The sequence below is a fragment of the Lutjanus erythropterus genome, chromosome 6 (genome assembly GCF_056507025.1).
Source record: "Lutjanus erythropterus isolate fLutEry1 chromosome 6, fLutEry1.hap2, whole genome shotgun sequence".
Taxonomy (NCBI): domain Eukaryota; kingdom Metazoa; phylum Chordata; class Actinopteri; order Lutjaniformes; family Lutjanidae; genus Lutjanus; species Lutjanus erythropterus.
In genome coordinates, this window is record NC_139322.1 from 22324474 (window position 1) to 22342319 (window position 17846).

At 39.3% G+C, this 17846-nt stretch overlaps 1 protein-coding gene across 4 annotated transcripts in view; it reads left to right on the forward strand.

Annotated features, from left to right (window-relative positions):
• LOC146325270 (A-type voltage-gated potassium channel KCND3-like) overlaps nucleotides 1-17846 on the forward strand; it is a 142705-nt gene that overhangs the window by 99627 nt on the left and 25232 nt on the right. For all 4 annotated transcript variants that reach the window (XM_084721175.1, XM_084721176.1, XM_084721177.1 and 1 more), the window contains exon 3: nucleotides 10633-10801. In XM_084721175.1, the coding sequence (XP_084577301.1) occupies nucleotides 10633-10801 (169 nt within the window). The remainder of the gene's footprint in view (nucleotides 1-10632; nucleotides 10802-17846) is intronic.

The following is a 17846-nucleotide window of genomic DNA, read 5'->3' on the forward strand; positions in this document are numbered from 1 at the left end:
CTTTAACAGATATTGGTGCAGCAGTTCATTCTCTTCCTTAAAACTGAGGGAAAGTTGACAACCTTCTACCATATTCAACACACTGATTATCAATAAATACCTCATGTAACCCCACTTCGAATAATCCAAACTGATTTACATTGCTCACATTCAGCAAATCTTGCACAGAAAAAAATCTTAAATCAGTTGTAATAATGATTAATAATGTGTGACTGATGCATGCTCTCACTGTAAACTTTAAGACGTGGTAGCAGGATTCCAGAAAAAATTCTTTTTGTGTCACCCATTCAGAAACTCACCAGCTATTTTCCCGGATTCTCTCTTTGATGTGGCATTTCATAACAACTGCAGAGCTGCCTTCTCCACAGTGCAAAGGATCATAAAGCAGCACTCTCCAAATGAGACGTCCTCTGACAGAATAACTATATTTGAAGCTTCTTGACTTTCTTAATAAGCACACATGTTCGGCAGTCTGTTCTCCGAGTTAAGTCTTAGTCGAGCCCCACAAATCAGGATCACAATCAGAGTTCACGTCTGCGTTGAGCTGTCTTAAGGGAGTGCTGAGATTATTACAGCGCCATTGTATCTGATTTAATCCATATTAAGACATCGTTTGAGGCACATTTAACCAAACATATCCGACCTTCTACATAATTAGCATTGACACTATCTGAATCTCGATCTGTTTCCGCCGACTCCTTTCTTTCGTCCGCTCCCTTTTTCTTGCCTCTTCCTCTTCCTCTCCATCCGTCTCCCTACCTGTTGTTCCTCCACCGCCTTATTTCTTGCTTTCCTGCAGTGACATTTGTGGGGGTGATTATGGATGGTTGTCCCATCCCCGAAGAGCCATGTGTCATCAGAGTTACTTCCATCTGAGTGAGTGGCCATGAAATGTCAGATGAGAGTACAGATGGATGGATGGTTGAGGGTTAGAGGCCTGGAGAGACAATCTTTCACTCTGCTGAACCCAAAAGAGCTAAGCTTCATTGGCCTGTGACAGGTTGCCCAATGAAAATGGAGCTCTACTGCTACTTATGGATACGTTCATGGGGCATCATCATTTATGGCCACTGCTGTAACACAGGTATTTTTCATAGTGCAACTCAACTGTGAATATGAATTGATAAATACTCTGAAATGACTTTACACTTTTTATATCTTTAATCAATACAGTGACATTTGATGTTTTAGTGGGAGTAGGACTGCATCAAGATCATATTAAATGTCATATTTTTGAGTCTGGACTAGCATTCACATATTATATTGGTTTGCTACAGCTGAGTGGTAATTCATTATTTTCCTTTATCAACTTTTGCTGCAGTCATATCATAAAATAATTCTTATTTTATAGTATGGTGTTTTGAAAAATGAACTCTCTCCTTTTCTGGAAAATATTATGCTTCCTAAATTAAAAATTCCACGTTATTTTTTGACTGAGATAAACGAAATACATTTTTATTGATGTTTATTCCATGTATTCCTGAAGTAATGTATTACCATAGAGCGCAATACCACCTCAGGGTCGATCTCATTTCTGTTATCAATGCAATTTTTTTGTTTTGTTTTTTTTTTTTGTTTTTGATTTTGTTTTTTTGGAGGCTCAATCTGTCAGTGTGTTTGAGATCAAAGTTGTCATACAAATACAGAGTCATGAACACCGCCTCTCATTATTCAACAGACTCAACCCAAGGCATCATGGGATTGACAGTGGGCAGCTACAACAACAAAAACACAGAAAAACGGATGAAATCTGGATGATAACAAATAATTACAGTAAACTTATCTGTGTATATACATTGCTTTTTCACTCCAGTAAGAAAAAATCCATGCCAACGCTATTGATATTTCCCCGTTATTGCTGAGGATAAGGTTTTTTCTGCCTTGTTTGAGTTGAAGTCCCCCAAAAATTGCTTTCAAATCTTGTTTGTCTGTAAATTAAGTAAGAAACTACAAAAAAAACAGAAGATATAATTTATTAAGAGTTTAACAGTCAAAAGCTCATTTTAATCAGATTCAATAGACCTTAATTGACAGGTGTTACTAATGATTCTAATTAAGTGGAAAGTCTCTGCTGCAGTAAATGGAACAGGACCTCAATTTACTTTACTTTTTTTTAGTGTTGTAGATTTATTTTCAAACTCGTTAAAAGAAAATACAGCAAAATATACAAGTACAAAACAGACAAACAAAAGTCACAAATGTACTTAACAGCAAACATTCAGCAGAAATATAAAATAAATGTCCGAAAGGAGTAGGAAGAAGTGTATACTTACCATAATCACTAGTTCATATCAATATGGCTTTCATGCAAAAGGTATGTTGACAGACAACAACAACTCACCATCACCAAATTCTGATTCAAATATCCCTAAATGGGAAGTATGTGACATCACCTTTCTTCAGACATCACCTTTCTTCAGAAGATCAAACCAGTTTTTTAAAAAAAAGCACGGCGAAAAAGAACCACTGAAATCTCTCTTGTGAAATAACTAAATATGGTCTAATTTTGGCCCGAAATTGTTTGTTTGGCATCCCATCACCCACTGCTGGAATCTGATAGGAAAAATACAGTTGCAGGCCATTTAAGGCTTAAACTATGGGCTACAAATTTTAGCACATGTGAGTTGTGATCACATCTTTTTTTTTAACAGAACACTTCTCTGTAGGCTACAAAGCTGCTTAAAAAAAACACATGTCAGCTGCTATCATCGTAGACACGTACAGTTGAAGACTGAGGTGCAGACAGATGTTAGTTCTCAGCAGTCAGAGCAGAGTAGCTGTCCATGGTGCTGAAGGCTCTCAGATTCTTTAATAAACCTGCTATAACCTGCAGGCTCTGATAAAAGATATTCATCCAGGATTAGAATTAGCAAAAAAAAACATATTGGCAGTGTCTCAAAGCACATTGTTTGTGGCAGGATGGCTGTTCCTTAATCACAGAGTTAACGGTTCGATCCCATGTCGCAGTGTGTTTTGAACTAATACAGTCCCATTTGTGTTGTCCTTCATACTTTCTTTCTGCAGAGTAACTGTGCTAGCATGTCAGTGTATTCAAACCCAGTGAGCCCCACTGTTTCATAACCCTCATATTCTCTCAATGTTAGGTATCAATAATATGTTGCAAGTACTTTAACTTACCAGATCATTTCAGTTTTTGTTTTAGTGTAGTGATCCACATCTCCATTGTCTCTGCTTCGTACCCTGTAAAGGTACTAAATAATTTACTAACTTTTCAAAAATTTTATTTGTTGTATGTATTTAATATCTCTAAAGGGAGCCACTTGCTCAACATGTCCATTCTTAAATGAATAATTTCCTGTCTCAGGCAAACTAAACATACATGTCATAAACATACAGTAGACACACAAACCTGCTCACTAACCCTGAATGCACTGCCAGTGCCTCCTGCAGTAGGTGATTTCAGTCCTCCAGGGGTTCAATTCACCGCAAGGGCTTGTGGTCCAAACAGAATCACTTAGCCTATATCTGAAGGGAACTGAGGAAAATTGCAGAGGAATCACATGGGATTTGGTCTGTAAATGGAAACCCGACCCTCAACACTTCATATGTTTCTGTCCTGCCTCACTCTCCCTCCCTCTCCTTTTTAATAGAAGTGTCTTATCTCAAACATATCAATAAAAATGACATTATGATACTGCAGTCCATGCATAAAAGGGGTTTATGATCCACAACGTGAAAACAAATTCCAGCTATAAATATTTACTTTGTGACTCAGCTCGGATCAGTTCATCTCAGTCTTATTGTGCAGATGGTTTTTAGAGCATCCGTATAATAAAATGAGTAATAAGAATCATATATTCTACAAAACATATTTATATCATTTGTGTAAACAACATTTGTCTGTGCTGCGTGTTGATTTGAGCCACTTTCATACTTGTTTGGCATTAAATTCATATGCTGGTTGGATTCACCAGCAGGTATTTAAGGGGATGAGTTGTGCTTTCCTGACCTGACATGACATGACCTGCCATCATCACAAATCTGTGTCTGTCAGCCCTCAGACCATCTGTGATAAGCCCATCCATCACGCATACCCTCACAAGAGCACTCAGTCCCACTCAATAACCCCCCGTCTATCCTTCCTAGACTTTATTAATATAACCCACAGAGACCCGGCCCTCCTACGATGGACTGTGACAACCCTGACCGAGGACTGACCTGCCCACCTGACCAGTGTGTATGTGTATGAATTCACCCTATATTCACCCTGTATATACACTCAGAGACACATATGATATACAGTAAACAGCATAGTTGTGTGCAGTGGTGGAAGAAGTATTTAGATCCTTTACTTAAGCATACTTAAATCAATAAAATCATTTTATTATTAATATTTAGTGTCAAATTGTTGTTTTAAAGTAGCTGTGTAATGTACAGTTAGATATTTCAAAATGAACCTCAACAGGGTAGTGCAGGACATTATTGTACATTAGCCCTTACATAGGTATTGATTCATTAATTGCTTAAATGTTGCTAAAGGAGGGGCTCATTTTAATAACTTATATAGTGCTGAGTAGCTTACTATAATAATATCATAACGTATTAGTTGATTTATACTTTGCATTAATAATCTAAATGTAGTGGAGTAAAAAGCACAATATTTTCCTTCAAAATATAGTGAAATGGAAGTAGAAAGTAGAAAAATGTAACATAAACGTAATGTAAAGTACAGGTAGTACTTTGAACTCCACTGACACACTCCGAGTTAGAAGACGCCAAGAGGAGTATCAGCATGGAAGCTAAGCAATAAAGTGCTGTGGACAGAGTCAGCAGCAAAACATATTTCAGCTGCTTAAAAAAAAGTCTACCTCTAAAATAATACTATATCAAAACAGGGGACACTATATTTAGAATGTTTTCAGTGCTTTACCTTGTTGTCAGACAGCTTTTTCCAACAGGAAAGCACTATTATACGCCAAATATCACTCTGTCGAAACTATACAAACTCTACAGGCAAAATCACACACTTAGCACACTTAAACTAAACTTTATGAAGGTGGACCTTTTGTTAAATGGCTTAAATAATTTATCGCTGACTTTGTAGTTGTCCACTTGCTCTGCCGGTACTCTGCTTCTCCTAACGGCACCGTGTCAAATTCCATCTGCTGTAGGTTTACATCGTACAACCATACATCAAATAACCCAAACTATCACTTTAAGTAAATGTGCATTGTGGCATTTGTCCACTGTTTGTGTGTGTTCATGTGTATGTCAGAATGTGTTATGAGAGGGAGCAAAAGGAGGAGAAGAAAACCTCCTGGATCCACTGCATCTGCTGAGAAAATATCTCTCCATCCAGTATATTTCTATCATTCCATCTATCTTATCCATCTTCTTCCTTTCTGAGACATTTACCCCCAGCTCCATCCCCACCTTCAGTGAACTCTTGCAGAGTCAGAAATGGCCCCAGCATTCATCCAGGCAGGAGGGGGAAAAAAGTTACATCTAACCTCGCTTATCACATGCACACACACACACACACACACACACGCACATGCTCAGTCACCCTCACACCACTTATTACGGTTTTCTCTTCCTTTAATGTGTGCAAACCCGGCTTTATCTCATGCCACATATAATGGCACAGAGATGGTATCATCAGAGACGGGCCAGCTTGACTAAATGGGAGCGGCAAATTGACTGTAGTATTAGGAGAGAAGGGCCTCTGTCAGGCAATCTGATAGGATCCCATTAAAGAAGGCTTGCAGATGAATATGATTAGCTTTTCATTCCTCCTAATGGAAACATCTTCTGAAGAGGGGAGGAGATGAAATGTTTTGTAGTGATAGGGCCTCTGTACCACTGATGGGATTGTTATTGCCTAATTTGGGTAGAAAGGCCATTAAAGTTCTTGGAAGGGACGATGAATGTTCTCTGTAAGTATACTCTCCCGTTATGGCTGTGGACCAGTGGTTCACTGTGTGTGGGCAGCGCTTTGCTTTGTTGATGCGAAAAACCACCCTCCACTTAAATGGCTTCATATTGGGCTTGTTTTTGCCGAAATCTGTGACTAATGAGTATGAGGTTTCATCTCTTGTTTCATCTCCTTCTCCAAAATGAACTGAATGGGTTTTTTCGGGATGTGTGTTTGTGGTTTATGAGTGTGTGTGTGTGTGTGTGTTACCATCCTGTGTTTTTACTATCTCCAACAGACTGTGACAGAAGTGCTTCATTAGATTATGAAACGAGTATCATGAGCACAACTTCTTAAGCAGATTATTGTTCATTTATGGAGAGCCTCTGGGGGACTGTTTGCCAAGTCCTCAAATAACAACCAGCGTTATTCTCTATGATCTGTCAAAGTGAATGAACTTGACGAGTGCTGCTTAGAAACATGTTTCCGAAAGAACTTTTAAAGTATTGATAGGGTTCTTCTCGCTGTTTAATGTCGTTACTACGCAAACGGCTTCACCCTCCTTTAGTTAGGTTGCTGTGAAGCCTGCTGCTCAAACAGGACACACAGTAACACAGCAGGAGACGTTTATGAATATTTCTGTTTCTGAATATTTTTATTACAACTGTGCACACATGTGTGTAAGAGTCAGTTCTTTCATATGCAATCATTCTTAGCAGCAGTAACGGGTTGATTGACTAGATCTGCAGTCTGCCAGGTCTGCAGGGACCTATAATATACATTACAGATGCATCGGGGGACCAATGCCACATGCTGCTGAAATGTATCCATCTGTCATGTGCTGGTGAAAGATCAGTGGAAAAGAGGAATTTCCAGGGGGAAAAAAATGCACTAAACCATAGAGAGACAGCACAGTACATGTGGTTTTCCTGTTTTGTTTGGTTTTTTATGTTTATGTAAACTCGGTTACACCAAGCTGAAACTAATGTAGTCCAATACAACAGTGTGATGTTAAGATGTGTTTTTAGAGGCTCTAGTTTGAGATGCTGTTGGCTTATCTTGCATTGGACTGAAGTGTTAGGAATATTTTGTCATCTATATTTACTTTCACATCACATCAACACAACTACATTCTGCAAAATAGCCAAAAGGTTGAATCAACACCTCATTAAACTGACAAAACTAACCCTTAATCTTACACATTAGACCTTTGAAGTCCATGTCAAGGAATAAGGGAGTTTTTGTTCTAAACACATTATATTGTACATGTGAAAACACTGAAAACTCTTTAGTACTGAATTCTGGAGTCAGACCAGGAGACTTTTGTTCACAATTTCTGTGTTCAGGATATCTGGAGTGGACCTGAAACATGCTTCAGAGACATGCCGGAGTCATGGTCCCCCTACACAATATAAACCCCATGAACCAACACACCAACGACGCCACCTCACCCCCTCTAACAGTCAGTTATGAACGTACAGTCCACATCAGCCCAGCAGTTCACTTCAGCTCGCTTCAGTTCCAACAACCTGACACAGAAAGGAAAAAAAAAATACCATCCTGTCTTCTGGCTCTGGTGGCTCAAACTTGTGTAGTGTAAAAATACTCAGCAAAATGCACTTATAGTATAAGTAAAAGTACTCATTATGTAGGGGAAATGGGCTCTGTCAGTGTTAATAATTAATTATATATTATACTGGATTATTATTACTGACGGGTTAATATTTAAGATGCATTCTAATGTTGTAGCTGGCTGTGGTAGAGTCTATTACACTTATTTTACTTACTGTTCAGTTTTGTAATTCACTTTAGAGCAATTAATTTGTATTTTATATGGTCATTAGGTTTTTATAATGTTTGTCTGTAAGGTGACTTGTTGTAACTGTGAGTCTATTTACATGTGCATTACTGTTCGGGTTTTGATTGCATTTGGGTTATGCTGTGTTATATGGTGTCATGGAACATGAAAACATGGTTCTACATATCCCACATGATCATGGACAGTTTCTGATGGTCTGCCTGCAGATGTGTCTGGATTACTCACCATCTCAGTCACTATGAGATGATTCAGACTCCAGGATAACAGTATCCTGGTTTATATTGGAGTACTCCGGGTATCGCTTCCAGTTTTCTGAAACCAGGATGCACTGTTTACATGTGCAAAACATAACCTGAATACTCAAAAAACCAGGATACTAGTGTGCTTGTAAATGCACTCTATGGCATAATGCTAAATAAATGTAGTGGAATAGAAGTATAAAGTAGCATGAAATTAAAGTACTCAAAAACTACAAGTATTTCAGAATTGTACTTAACTCCTGGAGTTAATCTGTTTTATACCAGTGACATATGTATATGCAAAAGTCGGCCCTTGGCATAACGTGTCCACTTACTTGATGGACAGGATGTGTTGTGTGTAGTATGTGTGTGTGACTCCATTAGTGCATTAGGGTGGTGTGACCTCTTTGTAATTGCACTTATCTGTGGTTTATTCACACTACATCTCACTGACACCACTATATACTCGATCCTTACTGGTTCTGACACGTCACATTGCTTTCGGGATGAGTGTGACGAGACAGAGAAGAGACATATTCCCATGCAACATTTTGTAGCTGTCTTTCTGGCTTAGCCTCTGCTGCGACTTTTCCTTCCAGCCTCTCAGCGCCAACCAAACTGCAAATTTGCAAAAGATATGTTCACAGATGAGTGTCTCCATGACTTATTATCTCATTTGTCTTGTTTTGGCCCAAGAGAATCTGTAATATACACACATCCTCAACATGCCTAAAACATGCGCTTCATTGTAATTGTACAGTTTGAGATTATTTTGTAGAGATTCCTATCATAGAGATGTAAAACTTAACTAGGATTGGCCATAATAGTAATTTACTATTGGTGGAGGAAGTATTCAGAACATTTTCTCAGCCAAACGTACTAATACTACACTATGAAATAATCCTGCATAGAAATTTTAACTTAAGTAAAAGTACAAAAGTATTACCAGGAAAATGTATCTTTTGTAGAGTATTAAAAGTAAACACAATCAATGCAGACAAATTACTGGATAAAATATGTCTTATTCCATACTATATACTCTGTACTACATAGAAAATTATTACTATATTATTACTTATATATTAATGCTTAAGTAGCCTAGTTGATTGAGGTAATGTAAGACTTCAAGTAATGATTATTTTCATTATGGATTCATCTGCTGATTATTTTCTTGATCAAGTATTTTTTTTTCTATATTAGACACAATTAAACAGAAATCAAAATGACACCTTCATATGTCTCTGTTTTGTCCAACCAACAGTCCAAACCAAAATGATTCACTTTACTATAATTTAAAATGAGGAAAAGCAACAAACAAACATTTGACGAGCTGAAACCAGGAAATGTTTCAGGCATTTTTGCATCAAAAGCACCTTGAACAGTTAGTCAGTTATCAAAACAGTCACTGATTATTTTTTTTCACAATTGATTAATCTACTAATTGTTTAGGCTCACTTTAGTAAAGCAAACTAACTAAAGCTGTCAGGAAAATGTAGTGGAGTAAAAAGTTCAATACTACCCTTGTGTCATGACATGGAAATACTCAAGTAGAGATACCTCAAATTTGTAGTTAAATACAGTACAGTACAGTAGTAAGTAAATGTACTTAGTTACATTACATTACTGTAATATACAGCTAAGGAACAAGCCATACTATGATTCTTACAGACCAAGTCTACAGGCTGCAATGAGACTGTTTTTCATATGACTGAGAAGAATTTTATGAACACAGATGAAAAGTTACTGTTTGCATTTGCAAGGATGTGTTTCTTACACAATTTTAACTGTGAATTAGATTTATACAACTCACTAAGAAGGACAAAAGATCTGTGCGCACACTGCTACCTCGCAGGCAAAGAAATCTTGCCGCAATCGGTCTTAACATAATTAAATATAATGCTGGATGCTCAAAGGCTTTTTGTTTTAGATTTATTTGTAGCCAGACTTGCAGTCAGTTCTAATAAATTCAGTAGAACTTCTTGTTTAGCCAGAAAACAAGAACAAATTACCTGCACTTTTTACTCATGAATAAGAAATGAACACCATTAGAAATAAAGGTTGCTTATCCAACTTAAGTCGTGGTCTTTTAGCTTTAGAATTTCCTCTCCTCCGTCTTTTTTTTTTTCCTTCCACTGTTGATTCCCGCAGTGTGGCTTCTTGCTTTGGAGAAAAAGAAAGGATTTAATGTAGTTATTGTAATTGTGTTGTCTGTCTTTGAACTCAAGATGAGATTGCTTTTGACTTGCAAATATTTCAGATTGAATTGGGCCAAATGACTTTTGGGAAATGTCTCTGGCATTCACGTGTCCTCCTCTTTCTCTTTTCTAAAGGTTAATTGTATCTGCTCTCACTGAGTGAGTCAGTGGACTTTACCGTGCCCCTCAGTGACAGAGGAGGTTCGGTAGGAGCCTCTCTCTTCCTCCCTTGGGGTGGGATGGAGTCGGCAGGTGGAGCTTTGTTCTGGCGGAGATGGACACATGCAGCATGGAGAAGCTAAAAAGAGAGATGAAAGCCTTGTACGAGAGAAATGAACGGGCAGGAAGTGTGTGTGTGTGTGTGTCTCTGCCTGTGTGATGTGAATGACCTCCAATCTGCCGTGCATGACTAGAAGGTTGAGCTACCTCAGACAGATTTTATTAAATGCATAATAAGACGTTTCACTAAATTTATTCTCTCTTTCTCCCTGTCACCTCTCGCAGTTACGGAGACATGGTTCCTAAGACGATCGCAGGGAAGATCTTTGGCTCGATCTGCTCTCTGAGTGGGGTGCTGGTAATTGCCCTGCCTGTCCCTGTCATCGTGTCCAACTTTAGCCGCATCTATCACCAGAACCAGAGAGCAGACAAGCGGCGGGCGCAGAAGGTACAGGTGAACACAGTTTTATTTCCCTTCAACCGGGGCCCAGAGGGTTGGATCTACAGCCCAGAGGGGAGCTCTGACGTGTCTCTCCCCCAGAGGAGAGGACTCCACAGGGGTCAGGTCATAATGTATAATGCACAGTGACTTACATTCACATTAACAGTGGGTGTGTGATAAATATTCAGTGAGTATCACCATACTTTAATGGACCGTCTTCTCCCTTGACATGAATATCTAAACCCTGACCTTCTCATTTTGACTTTGCACTGCATAAATATAAATCAGTTTTGGAGGAATTCCTCTCTCTTTCCCACAGTCAGAAAACACTGCCATCTTTCTTGCATTGTCTCTGTGTGCAGCTTCAAGTGTAAAGGCCCAAATGCACTGAAAGTGATAACTGATGCTTCCCTACGTCCCACCCATTTTTTGCTCTGTACTCCAATAACAGTTGAGCAAGCTTTGTTTCTCCTTTCCCTGTAAAAGCCTCATATATTTAAGGGTCACATTTTAAGTTAGATCATTTTAGGAAAACACAAGCTATCTAGCCAGATAATGTTAGCAAAATGCTAGCTAAGTAGTTAGCTAATGATTTATGTATATTAGTTAGCTGTTTTGCTGACATTAATTAACTTAAGATATGAATATTTGTCACTTTTATAGCACTTCTCCAGCAATGTATTTTGCCATCTTCAAACAAGCACAGCACATAGCATATCTCAGGACAGGGAACAGGAAAGGAGAAATTTGACAAGGTACCAAGTTTGTTCAGCTGTGATTGGACCACACAGTGAAAGGGGCAGGACTTAAAAAGACTTTCGTCAACTGATGCTCCTGTGGTCCACTGCAAGCATTAGATTTGAAATGCCAACACCAGTGTTATAGTTTAGGAAAAGGTCATCATTTATATGTATCCCTTTATTTGTTTAGTATTATTATTAATTATTTCTTGAATAAAATATTGTTCTCTGGGGAAAACACACTTTTTTTCAGGTCAGTCTATATAATAAATAAACAGATTTAAACAGATCAAACCCTTTGACACCCCTACTCCGATCACATCAGCAATTTAAAACAATAGGTATACTTCAAAACATGTGCATCAGCTTTTAGGTTGCCAGATTATAAAAAAAATCTTTTGGTAGGTGTTTATCTGCCAGTAGGACACTTTGTCCTTCTAACAATTTATGATCTCTAAAGAGCCACTTACCTGATGGAAAAACCTGGAGCAAGCCAGATTTGGAGCAAAATCTGTCATTAAAACAGTATTAACATGTATAACTAGAAACTTAAAGGGTCATTAAACAAGGTGGAGTGTGTAGTAATGGATTACCAAAAGATAAACACACGCTAAAGTGGGTTTTACACCAACTGGCAACTCAAAACTTGTTTTTATTAACGGCTTGTGAAGCATCACTAAATTATTTATTAAACACTGATAAATCCAAAACTTGTCACTTAAAAACCTTTCTATCAGAAAGTGGTACAAACATTGCTGAAAAAAATAAAAGTATATATAAAATATATTTTATATAACCATATATAGCTTTTCAGCACCTGAAATGTGGTTACAACATCAATGTGTCACAAAACACAAATTTTAAATTTTGTCAAATATTAATTTAAATGATTATTTGTTCAGTTGCAGGTTGAAAGAGAGGCAATATTGTTCAAGCCCATGTTCGCAGGAAGATGTGGTGGATGAAAGGGTTAAATACAGGACTTTCATCCAGGACTCTGAGATTTGAGTCCCATGTGAGACTGTTTTTTTCTGCTCTTGGCTTTCAACTTTGAAATTTGGATGTGACTCCAAAGTGACAATAGGCTAGTAGTGGAACATTGTAGGGGATGAAAAATGTTACTCTTGCAAGTTCTGATGAAGTATGGTCTAAATGTGAATGTTCAATCAACATATTTTCAACAGTGACCATAGTCATTTTTTTTAAAAATCCTTTTAACCAAAAAATGCTCGCTGGGAAGCACAAATCAGAATTTTCCAACATTTGCATGAAAGCCTGATTGAAAAGATTGGGTTATTTGGTCACTGTCAATCAAATCTGATCAGCCTTAATCAAATTCCTAAATAAAGATTATCTGAGTTTGTGTCATGCTAATATTTGATGTCATGGAGAAAAATTTTGATTTGAAATCCATTTTCAAAGGCTTTGACACTACGCTCTAACACTGAGCTCTTTCTTGATCCCACAGTCACCCATGACCCGAGCTGAACTAAGCTTGCTGTTCTGACCTGAGGAAAAACTCTTATTACTATGTAAAATATCAAATTTTCACAGCCTAAATGTTATCAACACCCCAAACCTACTTAAAAACCTGAGGCTAGATCTTAAAATAGCCTGTCAAGGAAGTGAAAATCAGCAATTTTGCCCTCTTTGCATGGTTTTCTTTGTTGGACTGTCCTTGTGGGGAGATTTTATCCTTGTAAGTAGCAATAAAAACACACAGGCACAAATTTATAAATGGATTATGTAAACTTGTGTTTAAACTGCGGAAGATTTAAAGATCCTATCTTGCTTTGGGTAAATAGCCCAGCCGTTAGACCTTTAAAGAATCATGTTGTGGTGTGTCCATGAGCCAAACTGGGTAGCAGCAGCAGCTGGCGCACATACAGGACTGGACTGGTAATCATAGTTTGAGGGCAAGCCTGACCGTTTTTGTTCTCCTGAGACAGAGAGGAGTGTGTTTGTTGTTGTGCTGGCAGGCGTGCACACACTGACACATATTTTCAGAGTCCATTCCTCTCCCTCATCACTCTCCTTCACACCTCTCCTACACTCCTAGAAATAAGGGTTCCACAGAGGTTCTGCCTGAAGGACTCAGCTTCTGCCCAGAACATTTGCTTTTGAAGAACCCTTTTTTGATGAAAGGGTTTGTCGAGGGTTGTTTGTAAGACTAGGGGTTCCATTAAGAACCCTTTGTATACAAAGAACCCTTTTTGGAAGAGAGAGTTCTTCAAGGTTTGTTGAAAGATTGGCTGTTAAATGATGTTTTCTCAATATAAACTTTGGTAACATAGATTGTTAAAACAATGGATGATTTTTTTCCTCATGTGTAGAATACAATATGGTTCTTTGCAGAACCCTTGGAAGACAAGAGGGTTAAACCTGTATAAAACATATTTTAGAGAGCCCGATGGATGCATTTTAGGTGAAACCCTTGGGATGTAAAAGGGTCTCTGGGTAGAACACCCTAGATGGGTTCTAGAAGAAAACCCTTAGAATGTAAAAGAGCATCTTTGGTTGGCTCTAGATGAACCTCTCAGCATATAAAAGGGTTCTTGGTAGAACATCTGGAGTAGGTTCCAGATGAAACTCTTGGACTATAAAAGAGCACCTTGGGTGGGTTCTCAGTGAAACCCTTGGCATATAAAATGGTTCTTGGTAGAACACGCTGTGAGGTTTCTAAATGAAATCCTTAGAATGTAAAAGAGCACCCTTGGCGGGTTCTCGATGAAACCTTTCACATATAAATTCTTTGTAGAACAACCTGTGTGTAGGAGGGTTCTCTGTAGAACCTCTGATAGGGGGCTCTGGGTGGAAATCTCGGAGTTCTAGATAGATTCCATGTGGAACCTTTCTTAAGGGTTCTACCAGGAACCACAAACAGAAGAACCTATATGGTTCTAGTTAGCAGTTTTATTTCTAAGAGTGAGGCAGGGCTTCTCTCACTCCTTTTTCTTGTTTCGTCTGCTCTTCCTTCATTTCTGCTCCTCTGCCTCCACCTCCTCCCCACCTTTCTCACCCTCTCTGTGATTACTGCCATCCATCTCGGCACATGCTCTCTGGTTGTAGTTTAAATCTGTTTAAAGTCCTGCAGTTCGACCGTGGCCTGACCGCTGCCCAGTCTTAACTAACTGTAACCTTGTCTGCCAAGCAAGACTCCGGCGTAACACAGCCAACCGCCAAGAGTGTGCGGGGAGGAAAAGACACAGAGGAGACGGGAAGAGGGTCGGAAGGTTGGGAAAATTATCGAGATTGAAAACAGGTTGGAAGAGATGAGATGTATAGCGTTGACGCAGAAGAGGGAGAGGAGTGGAGTGATGACGAGGGACGCCAGAGGGAAGGAGGGAGCAGGGGGGGAGAGCAGGAAGGGGGGAGAGCTGGAGGCGATGTGTGTCCTAATGCTGTGTTCTTTCCTGAAATAGCCATCACCCAGATGAGGTGCTGGCTGGAAGGAAGGTGTGTGTCTGTCTTGCTTGTGTATGTATGTGCGTCTGTTTAAGTGCATGTGTGTGTGTGCGTCCACCGTACTTCCCGTCGGTTTAGGCGCTGCCCTTGGTCCGTCCCACCCTCCTGTGTGCTCTCCACTGAGCCGCAGTGTGGTGCAGTGTCCCGCACGCCAGAACAGACACCCACACCTCCAGAAGCACCCACCAACTGACCAGTGTAGCATGACGGCGCTGTCGTCATTAACCGGTGCTAAATGACTCCCTGGGGCACTTGAATGCCTCCCTGGCTTGCCTGCAGTGAGGTCAGCGGTTTGCTCAAGCACCCATACATCCAACAGATAGGTTTTCTCGATTTCATAACAGCATGACTCAAACATCTTATCACTGCCTTCATAATAATATTCCACCTGGATGCCTTGATCCTTCAGAGCATTATTACTACAGCAAATCAAGGTCTAAGTGCCAGCTATGATGATAGTTTTGCAAATGTGATATTTTGGAGCATTTAGGAGGTGCAATCTGTGTACCATCTCTGGCTTTAATTAGCCCACAGGATTAAGTGTTGCTTAGCATTTAAGCTTGTGTGCTTAAGACCAGTAGAGTGTGTCTAGAATTACATATTGTGTGAGATTTAGTGGTCGATGCCGTGGAAATTATTTGATTTCACATCCCCACTGGGTGTCAACTAAAACATCCTGGCTGGCTCTTTTTAGCCATGGTAGCAGTGTAGCTCTTAGCATGGCAGTACCGGCCTGTCCGTCACTTTGGTCCAGACTGAAATATCTCAACAACTACATTCATGGTTCCCAGAGGATGAATCCTAATTAATCTTCCTCTAGCGTATTTGTGGTTCAGAGGGAAATATCTTGACAGCTATTGAATTGATTGCCATGTAATTTGGTACACATTCTATATTATACAGAGTTTATTATGTAGAAACATTAGTGATCTGACTTTTCATCTAGTGCAGAGGTTTTCAAAGTGGGAGATGGGCCTGCGCAGGGTTTCCAAAAGGGCTTACGGAATGGAAATGGAAAAAAAAATGTTAGTTATTATATTCATTGTCAAAAGGAGATCACATAGAATAGCCTAAATGTGTGTGATTTGGTTAAAGAGATAGTTCGGAGATATAATACTGTGTAATTTTACTTTTTCCGCACACTACCATAGAGTCAGAAACTAATAAAAAAAAAGTCTTTGGACAGACCGTTTTTTATACATTTGGTGTAGTCTGAAGTCATGTAAAACAGCAATATTAGGCTATATTGGCTCAACTGCTGAACGTCTCTGGCATCAAATAACATAATTATGATCCCAGAGACATCTGGGAACTAAGCAAGTAAACTAAGTTTTCCAAACTTTGTCTGAGGAGAGTTCACACTTTCAGACTTTGAAAACCCTGATCTAGTGCCATCCATCATCAGGTCACTTTCTCCTTGCTCTCCTTCCCTTTCATGGCTGAAGTGAGAGGAGTTTCTGTACTGGAGTGAGGTCTCTGGAGTTAAAGAGGTGGAGGGGTGCTCTCTGAACTCGTATCTAAGAAAAATATATTATTTCTAGACATTATTCATTTACCTTCCATGCGGTGAATGTTAGCTCATCTGTGTTTTATCCCTGAGTGCTCCTGTTAATGTTAGTTCTTTCTGCAGCGTTATTGTGGCTGGGAGACCACAACACATCAAACAGTATGGTATGTTCCTGTAGATCCACGCTGTGTTTAAGAAAATGCTTCATTATATTAGAGGTGTCATTTTGCCTTGTTACCTTTTTTTAGTAGAGCTAAACCAAACTTTCAAGTGTTTGCTGTGGTCAGCCATGCTTCAGGATGTTGACACAAGTGTCTCTACTCACAATTAGCAAACATTCAGCATTATTTGAATCCTAATTAACGTGGAACAGGCAAACTAAAACAGTTATTTTGGCCTGGAATAGAAATTTCAAAGGTGAACACTGTGGCTGTAGCGCTATTGTCGGAGACTTAGCGTGTATTTTTAATCTCTGATGGCATATCATCTGTCAGCATTGTTAGCGTGAGCCTGTTACTGTAACATGCTGTCATTAGCATTTAGCTCAAAGCACTGGTGTGCATAAGTACAGCCTGACAGAGCCACTGGCATGGCTGTAGGCTCTTAATCTTCTTGTATAATTTGTAGCCACTGCAATGGATTTTACTGCCTTTTATAACTGTTGCTGACATGTGTTCGCTCACTCTGTGTTACATCACATTAATTTAATGTTCTTTGATGCTAGGTTGGCAGTCCCTCGCACTATAAACGAGCAGCAGAGAGGGTGTATGATAGAGCCATTACCATTGTATGGTCCACTCTTTCACTACTAATGACAACTGTGATCTTTAATGCCTCACCCGAGCCATGAATTGCTTGAGCATGCCATATCCTTCAATACCCCATTACTACTGTCTACATAACATGTAGTGTTCTTTAATGCTCCATAACCTTAATGACATGTGACCTTCTCAGCCATTAAGCCAACCATTTAGCAAGTGTCACTGGTCATTTCCCATAGCAAAACGTCATTTGTTCAGCATTTATTACCTCCACGCGGTTATATTTCACAGGAAATCCATTCTTCCTCAGATCATTTCTTAGAATAAGGCTATGTTTAACTGAGAGTAAAATAGGATAGCCAGTCAAGATTGCCTTTCACAGTACTTAAACGATGAGGAGAGACCAGACAGCAGGAAAGGAAGGAAAGGAGAGGAAGTGCAGCATCCCTCAGCAGCATTTACCAGCCACATCTTTCTCTTCTCCCCTTTCCCTTCCCCTCCTACCCCCATTCACATCCATCTTCATTCAGGTCTAATTGTTAGCTGTTCTGGGCTCCCATTACAATTAGCTATCCATCTGGGTG